We start from the raw sequence: 13,446 nt of genomic DNA, 5'->3' as shown, positions 1-13,446 counted from the left end.
GGTTCAGTCCAGGCTAAATCATACTGTCCCACTGAGATCAATGGGATTTAAGTTAATCATAGATGTGGCCCAAGACACTTTGCTGAGATGAAAGACCAAATCATTTATCTTCCACTGTTTTGATGATGTTCATTGCAGTTAAGTTGGCTTCAACTTTATGGCAGCCCTATGAATGAGAGTCCTCCAAGACATGCTGTTATTAACAGGTCCTGAGTCTGTTAAGGAAACTCAGAGCCATGATTTCCTTAATGGACTCAATCCATCTGTAATAGTCTTCAGCTTTTCCTAATGCCTTCAACTCTGAAAAGTATTATCATCTTTTCCAAAGAGCCGTTCTGTCTCATGATGTGTCCAAAGTACATAAGCCTCAGTTTAGTCATTATGGCTTCTAGAGAGAGCTCAGACTTGATTTGCTCTAGGGCATATTTATTTGTCTTTTTGGCAGTCTGTGGTATTTGCAGACGTCTCCTCCAGCACATTTCAGATGAGTTGATCTCCCTTCTGTAAACATTCTTCACAGTCCAACTTTCACAAACATATATAGAAACTGAAAATATTATGGCATAGATGAACCTGACTTTGGTATTGAATGACATTTAATGGAGTGGCAGCTGAAGTTTTCTTCACTTGCAATGGGCCAATGTTTTTCACACTGCTTAATGGTTGTTAACTTAGGGGGCACTAGGCATGCTGAGTTGCATGGTTGTATACACCTGTGTTACAACAGCTCAGTGCTATTCTGTACCCCTTAGTATCTGCCACCTTCATTCTAATAGTAGGGCTAGCCCTTGTTAGCCACAATTAAATTCCACTGATATCAATGAACTTACTTTAAAACTGTATCTGGATTCAACATGTCTTAAAACCAATAGCTAATTCCAACTAGTGTAGACCCACTGAATCAAATGCTGAATGAAAGACTACTGCTTACATAAATCCGATTGATTCAATTGGCCTGCGCTAGTTGGAACTCGAAGTTGGATTTAGGCTAATTTTATTTTCAAAGGGAGCATGTGTTTTTATTTCTTGAGGTGGAGATAATGTAAAAAAGGCAGGACAGTAGTTTACTGCCTTTAGAGGTGGCAACATAAATATTACAGAGGTGAGGTAATCTACTGCTTAGTTAAAGCAGAACTGAATGATAGTTGGAAAAGGAAACAGAGAGTGAACTCTGCTTGATAAGTATGCAAAGGGATCTTGCAACACCTTTGAGGCTAACCCAAAGACAGAAGCTGGTAGCATGTGCTTTCATAGACTTGAGTCTACTTCTTCAGATGCATGGAGTGGAGGGGTCCAGGAACAGACCTATATAAGCAGGTTTTGTGTGAGAATAGCAGTAGAAATGCAAAACCTGTGGGTATGGTGATAAGGTGACATGTTCAGTTTTAACAATGTTCCTGCTGGAACAAAGACAAGTGGGAAGATGTTGCCTAAAGCCAAGGTGAGTAAATAACATGAATGGTGGAGAGTTATTGGAATGTAGCCAGATGCTGGTTGGAAACCAGAAAGGAGATGTGATGAACTGGCCAAGAGACCCCTATAAGGCTGGCATGTTAACTAGTGTTATAATGTGTGTAGTATGCCAGGAAACCATTGCCACTATTCAACCAAGATAGATCTCAGAACTGTGGTCCTTGAACAACAACAAAAAAAAACCTACAGCAGAATTGGAATATATCCACAGACTCAAGTCCATCAACCATGGATTGGCAGAGACAATGGTTTCCTGGCACACTACTGAAAATATTCACAAATGATTAAAAACATATTTTTAATCTAACAAGAAAAATCCTCGACTGATGAGAATCTGTTTGGGACTTGTGTGTTCAAGTCATTTCCGACTTATGGTGACCCTAAGGCTATCTTATCATGGGGTTTTCTTGGCAAGATTTGTTCAGATACATTTTGCCAGTGACTTCCCCTGAGGCTGAGAGCATGCAACCTGTAGGTTTCATGGTCGAGCTGGGAATTGAAACCCTGGACACAGAGTCACAGCCCAGTACTCAAACCACAATGTCATACTACTCTAAGCAAACATTTGCACATGGCTGTTTGCACAGAAAACAGAATTCTGCACAGGAAAAAGCTTTTTTTGAACAGAAAATAATATTTTCATGTAGAAACATTTTCTGCAAAGAAAAAGGTGTTTCCTGCAAATTTGGCACAGAGTAAGTCCTGAATGGCAAATATGCTTTGTAAAACTCCGAGGCTTTGAAAAACTGTGTTCTCCAAAATCTTTCTCACAGAAGGAAGAGCATATAGCAGAAGGGTTCAAGACACTGTTTTCTGGATCCTTTGTAAAATTCCATGCATGAGGCAAAGTGACTGCATAGTGAAAGCCTCATTGGGAAACACCCGTAGAAGCAAATGTGAAGGAGTAAGTGAACCAACAACAGCTACAAAGCTCTACCTTGGGTTCCTTTTCCCTTTTTGTCAGTGCAAGTCACATAGTTCAATCATGCTAGCTGGAAAGCTTTAAACAATGTCTTAAATCCCTCACATCGGCAACACTGAACCAATGTCAAGGTTATAGTGGCGTAATCACAAGGCCAGCACAACACTGGCAATGCATGAAAACAAGTGCTGTCTGGGGGATGTCCCAGGAGGAGCAGACCTTACTTGGCATTTCAGTTCCCCTTGGACCTCAGTCCAGCAATACTTCAAAAGAAACTGGAGTGGTGAAAGACTGGACAGAGAAAGTGAACTATGGGTGTTGTCTCATAGGAAAAGAGAGAACCCTCAGGCAACATTCCACTTCGTTCAGTGCTTGCTGTTGGATTAAACAAAAGTCTGCAGATTCTAGAAAATGTTTTAAAACTTTTTTCTTTTTTTCTTTTCTTTTCTTTTTAAACCCCCAACAGTTCCTATCACTCACTCCGCTTTTGCCCATCCCTTTCCCCATCACCTTGAGGCGAACTGGAGCTGAGGTACCCAGGAGGTTTTCCTTCCTATGCCTCGGCTTCCCGCTCACCCCTCACAATCTTCCTGATAGAAAATATTTGTTGTTGTCGTCAAGATTTGTATTTTTTTCCTCCCCCCTCCCACTTTCATGCAAAACATCCCCCTTTGGTTTGCCCCTCACCCCCGCACACCCTCCCCAGGAAAAAAAAAACATTAAAATTAAAAAAAGGCATAAAATATAAACATCAAATGAAAATTATGGGCGTGCAGGGGGGAGGGGGGGCGGAGGGGGAACAGGACACATTATTAAATTAACAGAGAACTTGTAACAGCGGTCGAAAAAGAAATTCAATTTACACGAGATTCCACAGCACAGATATACACAGAAAATACAACTCTTATGTTACAGTAGTCTTAGAGGGAGAGGAGGGGGTCTGTGTGCCATATTGTAAAAGTCCAGAGTTCTATTGCCCATTCCAGGCTGAGATCTCCCCCTTCCAGTTTGAGTGTCTCAGACCTGAATTCCTCATCCCCGGCTCCCTTTCAGTGGGAGAGAAAAATAAATAAATAAAAGATTTCACACTCCACCAGGATACAGTTTTGTCCTTGCACAGAACCAGACAGAACATTTGTTCACTGGAGCAGCTTCACATCGGGATTTAAAGAGGTTGGGAGATGATTCTCCCCAGGGTCCTCGCCTCTCTCCTGCCACCTTCTCATGTCATAATCCCAGACTCTTTCCTTTGGAAGGAAAAAAGGGAGCCTGAAATGGATGGTGGGCAGAGAGAAGATAGCAGGAGGCTGGTTTTTGTTTTATTTTTATTTATTTTTTTTAAAAAAAGGATTCCTTATTTGTGCCAAAATGCAGCCGCTTCTGAGTAAAGGCAGCAGCTGTGTAGACAGTACTCCCCAACTCAGAACTCTCTGGAGTTCGGCTCCAAGGGGTAAGTCACTGCCAGGTCTGGGCATGGCTCTTTATTCAGCATTTCTCTTCTCATTCCCTATTGTGGGTTGGGAATTTGGAGCAGAAGGAGAAAAGCCTGTCCCACTCCAACCTGCTCCCGTCTTTCTCCCCCACATTTTTTCGAGAAGAAGAGGCACTGGAAGGGGGCAGGACTTGAGAGAGAGCTTGAAAGAGATTGAGAGAGAGAGAGAGAGAGAGAGAGAGAGATGGAGGCAGAGAGAACTTGGCTTTAAGCAGTTAACCCCCTTCTGGCTATCATGAGGTGAAATAGGGTACACCTTTGTAGCAGCAATGCAAAAGAGGAAGAGGAAGAGGAAGGAGAGCCATCAGAAGACTTGGCACTCATAGGAAGGCAAGGAATGGAAACAGGTTGTCAAGACAGATGAGCCAGTTAGCCCATGGCAACAGGAAGGTGAGGCGAGATGCCCACCTCTCACCCAAGCCCAGGAGGTGGAGAGAGAAGAGGTGGAAGGACAGGCTGCAGTGAAGTGGAGTGAGGTGGAGGGTAAGGGATGTGGATGGGTGTATAGCTTCATTCACATTCTTATGCCCAAGCCCAGAACGACGATACATAGACACCAGAGTTGAAGGCCGACTTCTGCAGGCTTGGGGAGGGCTCCTTCCTCCTTAGCTTGAGTCCCTTGAGTTCTCCAGTGACCACAAGCCACTGCTGCGAGGAGGAGGGTCAAGGAGGAGCTCTCTTTCCTCTCTTTTTCTCTCTCTACCATCCCCATGTACTCCCTATTCCTTCTCTACAGCAGCAGCAGCAGTGGCGGCGGCAGCAGCGGTGGTGGCGGCGGCGGCGGCAGCTCCTCCCCACAGCCCAGATTGGAGCACATGATGAGGAGAGAGGTGGCGGCGGCAGCAACAGCTGTGGGGAGCCCTCCTGTTCAAGACAGGGTGGCCCGACACAACCAGGACAGCATCTGTATAGAAAAAGAAAGCCATATTGTGCACTTAAGACACATGTGTTCAGGTGTTTGTCTAAACAATTTCAGGATTGAAAAAGTCAGTTTGCTACTACCATCTCTGCATGGGTCCTTAGAGCGTTATTGCATTAAACACAAACCTGGTATGTGTTCATCTTTCTGTCTCTGCACAACGTCACAAGATTTTCATTCTCTTTCAGTCGTAAAAGTGTGGGAGAGGGTGTAAAAACATCCCTTTTGCCAAAGGGGTTTTCCAGTTTGGCAAAAGGGACACTTTTATGATGAGAAAGAAAGTGCTTTGGCATCATGCAGAAACAGAACGATAAATGTGCTTCTCTTTGTTTGCCTGACAGGTTTGTTTTTGATGTGCTGAGGCTTTTAGTGATTGTTTGGATTTTATTGTTCCTCCCAGTCAGCACCCACCTCCAAGAAGCTATTTCCCGACAACCAGGATCACTTACTATTTCAGAACAACTTTTTAAAAGTATGCGAGGCGGGGGAGGTTACAGAGGATATCTGGGGATAAGAAGCAGGTCAAGCATCCTGCCTGTTGATTTTTCTTTGCAAATCCTCCACCACCACACATGCCATATTAAAATGATAATATGGAGTCTGAAATCCCTATCGCTGGTATACATTCATTTTAAATGTAACAGAGACAAACACTAACCACCACACTGTAATGGTGATGAGAACACTGACTACATCATTTCTTGGACAGTTTTTTTTTCTTTTGCACCATGTCTTTTGGCCACCTAGTGCTGAAGCAGTGGCTAAAAATAAACATTACCATTTTAAAATACTATTACCACATACTAACCTCCATTGTCTTGGCATTAACAGGAGTACGTTCGCACTGACATACTGTCTGCCCGTTGGCTACCTAATGAGTTCCCTGGAAAAAGATGGGAAAAGGAAAGGAACAAGAAACAAAGAGACCATAAACCTCTTATTCTTCAGTTTTCAAAAGATTGGAATAAAGCAAGAAAATCCCTGCTGGATCAACCCAAAGGCCTATTTAGTCCAGCTTTTCTATTCTCACTGTTGTCAACCAGTTGCCAATGGCAAGTCCATTTACAGAGGATTAATACAACCACATCCTCTATCTCCTGCTCCTCATCTGCTGATATGTAAAGGCATATTGCCTTTGGTGCTAGAAAGATAGTACATATATAGCCATCAAGACTAACAGCTACTGATACTTTCTCCATTAATGTCTCCATTGTCCCTCCAAAACTATTCTAGTTGGTAGTCATCTCTGCATCTTTCAGCAGTGAATTCCACAGTCGGAAGCATTGTGTGATCTGGTTCCAGTCATCTGTCCTGAATCGACTAAGGTACAATGGATATCAACCCTGTTTTCCAAGACTGTATTTTGCACGATCACTCACTCTTTGGGTAGCTGAATGGGCATGGGATGTGTTGGCACAATGAAACCTCTCCACCCTGAACATCCTTCTCCCACACCATCCTATCCTGGTGGAAATTCCCCATGCCCTTCACGACACCAATATAGCCTTTGTTTTCCAGATAACAAATAGTGGTTACATTTACAAGATATAAGACTGCTTGCATGTACATATCCCATTGTAATTGGATAACGAAAAAGATACTTTGTACATGCTCAAAAACATTCTACTTTCCTCCTAGCCTGAAGAATCATGGGGGAATGTATACCTACCACCACCAAAATACATTCTTCACTAAATCATGGAAAAAGTTAACATGTTTGGACAAGAAGTCCTAGAATCTGGAGTCAGGATGGCCAGCTGTATATCAGCAAAGATGACTTTCTCAAGTTCTGTTCCTAATACCAAGAAACTTCTCATTTCCTTACTGCCCAGTTAAGTTTTATTTGTATCAAGCAATACTCCCTGACAGTACTTATATCAAATTGCAACGAAGACATTTGAATAAAACAGAGTAAATAAATAGCATGAACTCAACTCCACCCTCCCACCACAAATCTTCCATTTCGTGTTCCAGGTCAAAACTGAGCTGCACCAACACAAGCCCATGCACACTAATGGGGACTTTCAACAGCAGTGTCTCACATACCCTCTGGTTGCATCTTACGAAGCTGCACCCCGGGTGAGGTAATGGAGGCCACGGAGGCTGTGCGAAAATTGGCTGGCAGCATCTCAGCCGAGTCAGGGCTGACACCGCGGAGGTCCTTTTCCCGGAACATCTTCCGCCAAGATGGGGAACGGCTAAAGGTCTTGGCACTATCCTAAGAGGGAGAACACAAAGCAGCATGGATTGGACACAGGATATTACAAAAACCCTCACAAAGCTGGGATTCTGGACAGCAGGGTGGAGGAAACGGGGGGATGGGGACAGGGACGGGACTCACCTCATCTAGTCTCCGGTCTGTTCCCATAGTGACGAGGTTCCCAAATTCTTTTTCCAACATTTGGCGAGCCTACGTAAAAATGAGGCAAGTTCTTTTGGTCTCCTTGTCTCTTACCCCATTTCTTCCAATCTCCTAATTCTCCACAGGTGCTGAACAAGGTACAGCCCCTCTTTTTCTCACCTTAGGATGGGAAAGACTTAAGGATTCCTTTCTTCTCTTCTTTGGGAAGCCCTGGGACCAGGTTACCCTGGCCTATGCCATGTTCTACTGGGTTCTTACCCCTCTTTTAACCAGCCTTCCCTTCCCATGCTTGCTCCTGACCTGTGTGTTCTGGGTAGGGATCTGTAGCAGCAGGGCCAAATCGTTGCAATCAAAGGTGTCATCCAGGGCAAGGAGGGCCCCATGCACACCACTCTCAATCAGGTTGTTGGCAAACTCTTTCAGCCCAATCATTTGTACCCAGCACATTACGCGTTCATTGGACCAAACCATCACATCTAGAGTGGGATGAGAGAGAGAAGATGAGATGATAGACTCAGCTATGTCACCAATATCCCTATTTGCTTTCCTAATACACAATTTTGTAGATGTTGCTAGCCCTAGGCCTTGCTTCCCACCCACACTAGTGCCTGGAAAACTATTTTTAGAAAATAAATAGTTAGAATTAATTATACTATATTAATACAGTTGGCCCTTCTTATACACGGATTTTTTATACACGGATTTAAGCATACACGGTTTGAAAATGTTCCAAAAAAGTATAAATTTACCTTGATTTTCCATTTTTTATAAGGGACACCATTTTGCTATGTCATTATATGTAATGGGACTTGAGCATACACGGATTTTGTTATACACGGGGGATCTTGGAACCAAACCCCAGCGTATAACAAGGGTCCACTGTATAGTACAGATATACCTTAGTTATTTGAAAAAACAAGAGCCAGAGTGGTATAGTATTTTGAGCATTGAACTTAGACCAGGGTTCGAATCCCTGCTCAGCCATGGAAACCCACTGGGTGACCTTGGGCAAGTGACACTCTCTCAGCCTCAGAGGCAAAGGCAAATCCCTTTATGAACAAATCTTGCCAAGAAAACCTCTTAATAAGTTTGCCTTAAGATCACCATAAGTTGGAAACAACTTGAAGGCATACAACAACAATGGGAAAATGTTTTAATCACAACTAACCAGCTGTTTGCAAGCAGTTATTTGTAAGCTTGTCTACCTTTGATTTGGTTCTGACTTTCTTCCCGTCTTCTCTCCAATTCCTTCCTGTCATAGTTAAGACGTTTCAGGCACATGATCCCATAATGGAGGCTCACTCTGTAAGAAATACAAGTTAAACATGAAAAACCATGTATCATGATGGCTGGGGCCTTGTCTGCATGGGCCAAATAAAATGACCTCCCTCTGTCCTCTCAGTGGGGAGACCAGATGAAGCACGGGCAAAGCACCAGCTCTGGTGCGAACAGACCATGCGACATCTGGCCCACTTACCTCCAGAACTGGAGTATACCCCTCTTAAAGTGTATTAAATTACCTCCCTGTTTAGTTCTCAGAAGATCTGGAGCCCTCCATTCAAATGCCAGGTGGCTATTTGAAATGTGTCCACTGTGCCACCCAGTACATCCAGCACCACTGCTAGGTCACTCAGTCTGAGGTCAGAATGAGGTACCCAGCCATGTGGCTGTCACTGGGTGCCTTGTTCTGACCTCAGAGTGAAATAATGCACTACATACCTGTAATGCTTCCAAGCTTTGGCATCTTTGCATACAACACTCTTTACAATACTTTGCATGCCTACCTGGAAATAATTCCCATAAATATGGAAGGATTTCTAGGCTAACCTGCACAGAATTGCACTGCATGCTACATTTTTGATGTGCCTGAAATCCAGCTAGCTCAGTTCCCTCTGTCCCTCTCACCTGTGGAAACTGTCAACCATCTTGAGCTGGCCCCGCAGTTCCTTCTTATTGAGGTGGTCCAGCATCCGGGCATCCACTAGTGACTCCATGAAATAGCTGCGGTATTGAGGCAAGCCCAAGCTGGGCAACCAATCATTTCCCACCCACTCATGATTCATGTCACCATATGCCAGGATCTGTAGAAACAGAGAAAAGTAGACCCAGAAACTGAGAGGGAGCAACATGCATCACATATATAGAATTCACATCAAGCTCTTACTATTCCCCCGGCCCTGGGCTGGCATTTTCTGGACATTCACCATTCACTATAGGTTTTTTGTATGTATCTCTAAGCACTCTGCTTTACATTGCCTTCTCTTCATTGCTCCCATTAACTCTTGGAATTTGAACTCATTAACACTGGGATCAGACCTCCATTCAGCCATGGAGCTTACTTGGCTAACATGTTTATATATGTTTATATATGTTATTTATTAGTTACATTTATATTTATATCCTGCTTTTCCTTCAGTGAATTCCAGGCAGCATACATGGTTCTACTTCTCCTCATTTTATTCTCACAGCAATCCTGTGAGGTAGGTTACGGCCTACCCATGTTATAAGATCTCCAGGGGAGGGCTTACTCTCACAGCCTTATCGCATAAGAAAGAAAGCTGAGATGGAGCCAGAAAAAAGTGGCTTTCTTCTTGCGTCTCCACATGCTTTTGTTGCATTTCCATTCTCTTTTCCAAGCAAGACAGTTCTAAAAGAATGCCTTTTGCCAAATTTATTTTTTTGCAACCTAACAAAAGACATGCTTTTATTACTGTCTCTCTCGGGAAGAAAATGGAATTGCTTTGAGGGCATGTGGAAAGGGAAGGAGAAAGCACTTCTCTTTGGTCCATTTTGGCGTTCTTCTTTCATGCGATAAGGCTCTCAGTGTCATCATCATTAGTACATTTGAAGAGAATAAAGGAAAAGCCTTCTCAGTGGCTGCTCCCAGGTTAAGGAAGATGTTCAGGTGCACCCCTCTCTGCTCTATTTCTGTTGGAATTCAAAGTCTTTTTTATTCAGAGAAGCCCTTTACTGGTTGTGGCAAAAGGACCTTTAAATGGGATGTGCTGCATTTTTATTATGTTTTAAACATGTTTTAGCTTAAATTTCAAATAGAATGATGTATTTAATTGTTTTTAAAATATTTGTACTATATATATCATTTAGTTGTATTCTCTTTCAACCTATAAGCTGTCTTAGATCCAATATTGGGGGGAAAGGTGGGCTATAAATTAAATTAGCTAGGTTGGGAAAGAGTAACTTGTAGGTAATGCCAGTGAGTTTCATGGCTCACATTGGGCATGTAAACCTAGATCTCCCAAGTTCCAATCCAACATCCTAATCACTGCAAACCACATTGCTTTTATTTACTTTCCTCCTGCACATGGTGAAATGTGGTGAAAAGGAAAATGTAAAAATCTTGTGCCGTGACAAGATAGACAAATTCCATCTGCATTTGAAACATATGCATCTCAGCACAGGGATGAAGGGCAAATTCAGTCCTTGCCCTTTACCAAAAGTACAGCACACATCCATTGTAGGCATCCATTGTTCACTTCTTTGAGCTGACATGCAAAGCAGCCCTCTTTCAAAATCCTACCCCTGCCAGTCCCAGGTGGCCTCCTAGAAACCCAGAAGAATGAAGAGACAGGTGCCTATGATTCAATGAGAGTGACAAAAGAAAAACAAAGATACAAAGAGTTTTATAGATTTCTTTCTCTGTCCTAAAGCTCCCATCTCAGATTGATCCCATGGAGCATCACAAACACCTGTGCTAACAATTCTTTTCAACCATATTGTCACATATAACATCCTCAAACAAACTCTACAATAGGGGATCATTTAGAGCTAAGGAGAGATTCTCATTAATGTCAATGGACTTGCTGGTTGTGGAATAAAAGAAGACAATCTGTATAGTTGAGTGGGTGGGGAAAGTTCCCATTCACTCAATGTATTACAGATTCTTTTGTGCCATTCCTACCTTTTGCAGAAATCATAAACATAATGATAACAGACACTCCTCCTTTCCATTCCAGAGTTTAGAAGAGTCACTTGTTTGAGTATGACACCGAGAAAATCCTGGCAACCATGCCCACTGGAGAGAGTAATCCAAAAAGTACTTTTCAAGCTCTTTCTCATACACACATTCATACACACACAGAGAGGCATGCAAGTAAAGAGAGGGCTAGCGTGGGAATCCCTCCCCTACCTGCTCCCAGCTGATTTCTTTTGTCTCCTGGGTAGAGGTTAAATGAGAAGCAGGAAGGAAAGCAGAAAGGAATTGTTAAGGCAGGATTAGAGACAGTTTATTTACACACACAGAGAGCTCAGAGTAAAAGGGAAGAACCTCTATCACTTTAATGGATTTATACCTCATCATAAAAGTAGGATGAGGAGCCTGTGTCCCTCCTAATGCTACTGGACTGTAACGTCCATCAGCCTGAGCCCATCTAAGGGATGATGGGAACAATAGTAGTAGTTCAATATCCTTATTAACATTTCCCTGTCACAGACTGATCAATTTGCTGGTGGCAGGGAGAGGAATAAGATAATAGATTGTACTATTTTGGACAATGAGTGGATCACATGTTGATGTGTTCTTTCTGTTGGGAAAAAAGAAATATCCCTGCAAGTGGAAATCTAGCACAAGAGGGAGAGAGTTGGACTAAAATCTTTCCCCCTGAGGTACTAAACATTGACAGCTAGCATAATTTATTCTATATGGATAATAGGTAAAACTACATCCTGCAATGTGGAGTGATACTGCACATCCTATGTCCTTATTTTCCTACTTGTGAAAGCCAAGCTTCATCTCCCTCACTTTTGAAGAATCAGCACCAGTTCAGATACAAAGGATACAAGGTTAAATTCAGATACAAAGGATACAAGGATTATAGAAGGGGGGAAATGCAGCTCAGGAAAGATTAGCAGATGCCTCTGGGATACTGAATTACTTATGATGTCAACTCTTGTTTCAGGATAGGAAACACCATAGAGCACTGCCAGAACAATAAATAGCTTCCCCAAGATTTGGACTGTACTAGTGTTAATAATGTTCTTCCTCCCCAAAAGAAATAAACCAGAGAACCATTGTTACGTGCCCTTGAGACACCCTTATCCTCATGAAGCAAGGGTGGACCCCATCCCTTGGAGAATCAAAAACAGTATGAAACAGAGAAAGAGAGCATCAGACTGTGTAGGAAAAGGGCTAATCCAGTAAAATAGGACACAGACATATTACAGCACATAAACTTTCAGGCACAACCACACAACCTCATATACATAGGCAATTTTTCATAAGACAAGGTCCTGGAAACAGCCACAACAGGGAACTCAACAGGCATGGGGGATGGCACTGTAAACAGCAGCTCCACTTACTGGCTTTGTTGTGGCTGTGAGAGATTCCATCTCTTCATGTGTCATCCACACGTTTCCAGTAGACTAGAAAGAGGGGAAATGGAAGCGGGGGGGGGGGGAGAGAAAGCTGTCCATCAGTATTTTTAAAAAGTGGAAGAAGCCGTTCTAGATTTTCTGGGATGTGAACTGGAGGCCTTGACTCCTCCAGCAGGAGACAATATAAGAAACAGACCCCATCCACCCACTTACTGTACGTGATGTAGCAGGGGCTGAGGGACTGGTAAGTGACACCATCTCCTGGATGGCAAGGCGAAGCTTGAGCCGGTGCAAGGGGTTGCTGATGCCAATTTCCCGCTGGATTTCTGTATCTGACAGGTTGGCCATAATGGCACCACTCTTGACATTGGCACGGCAGGCAGCTACATACCAGGCTGGCATGCCAACCCACAGCTGTCAGAATAAATGGGAAGAAAACCTGAGATGAAGCAGACACAGTGCTGAAAACGGCATTCCCCAGCAGCCCAAGTATGTTCTGCTACAACTTCCACAGTCCTCTGTTTGCTATGCTGTAACACCCAAGTGAAGGAAGGATACACTATTAGATCCCAGTCATCATTCAATTAAATTTGACTCACACACTCCTCTCAGAAGTATATCTACTTTATCTTGTGTGGTACTGTTGAACACGGGCACTCTTTAGAGCTGTATTATTTTACTGGAAATGTCTTCAATAACTACTTTTTTAAAACTTGAAAATGTTGTCATTGGCCTGATACAGATAGGCCAAAATAAAGCTGCTTCACGTCACTTTGGAGGTATGCTGTTTAAATGATACATGCATCCTAAGAGTCCAGAAGCTGCACCAAAGCCATGCTCCAGTCCTAAGGACTGGAGTGCAGCTTTGGTGCAGCTTCCAGACTCTTAGGATGCATGCATCATTGAAACACCATACCTCCAAAGTGACCTGAAGCAGCTTTATTTTG

General features: G+C 43.1%; 1 protein-coding gene across 1 annotated transcript in view; it reads right to left on the bottom strand.

Annotated features, from left to right (window-relative positions):
* Positions 1–1,923: 1,923 nt before the first annotated feature.
* PPFIA3 (PTPRF interacting protein alpha 3) overlaps positions 1,924–13,446 on the bottom strand; it is a 69,843-nt gene continuing 58,320 nt past the window's right edge. Inside the window, 10 exon segments of the mRNA XM_042476065.1 lie at positions 1,924–4,791; positions 5,615–5,689; positions 6,853–7,024; positions 7,148–7,216; positions 7,469–7,644; positions 8,374–8,471; positions 9,074–9,249; positions 11,316–11,342; positions 12,485–12,547; positions 12,713–12,913. Coding sequence (XP_042331999.1) covers positions 5,631–5,689; positions 6,853–7,024; positions 7,148–7,216; positions 7,469–7,644; positions 8,374–8,471; positions 9,074–9,249; positions 11,316–11,342; positions 12,485–12,547; positions 12,713–12,913 — 1,041 coding nt within the window. The 3' untranslated portion in view covers positions 1,924–4,791; positions 5,615–5,630.

Source organism: Sceloporus undulatus, chromosome 6 (assembly GCF_019175285.1).
Source record: "Sceloporus undulatus isolate JIND9_A2432 ecotype Alabama chromosome 6, SceUnd_v1.1, whole genome shotgun sequence".
Classification (NCBI taxonomy): Eukaryota; Metazoa; Chordata; class Lepidosauria; order Squamata; family Phrynosomatidae; genus Sceloporus; species Sceloporus undulatus.
Note: the sequence above shows the minus strand (reverse complement) of the source record. Positions and strands in the feature narration are given on the sequence as shown.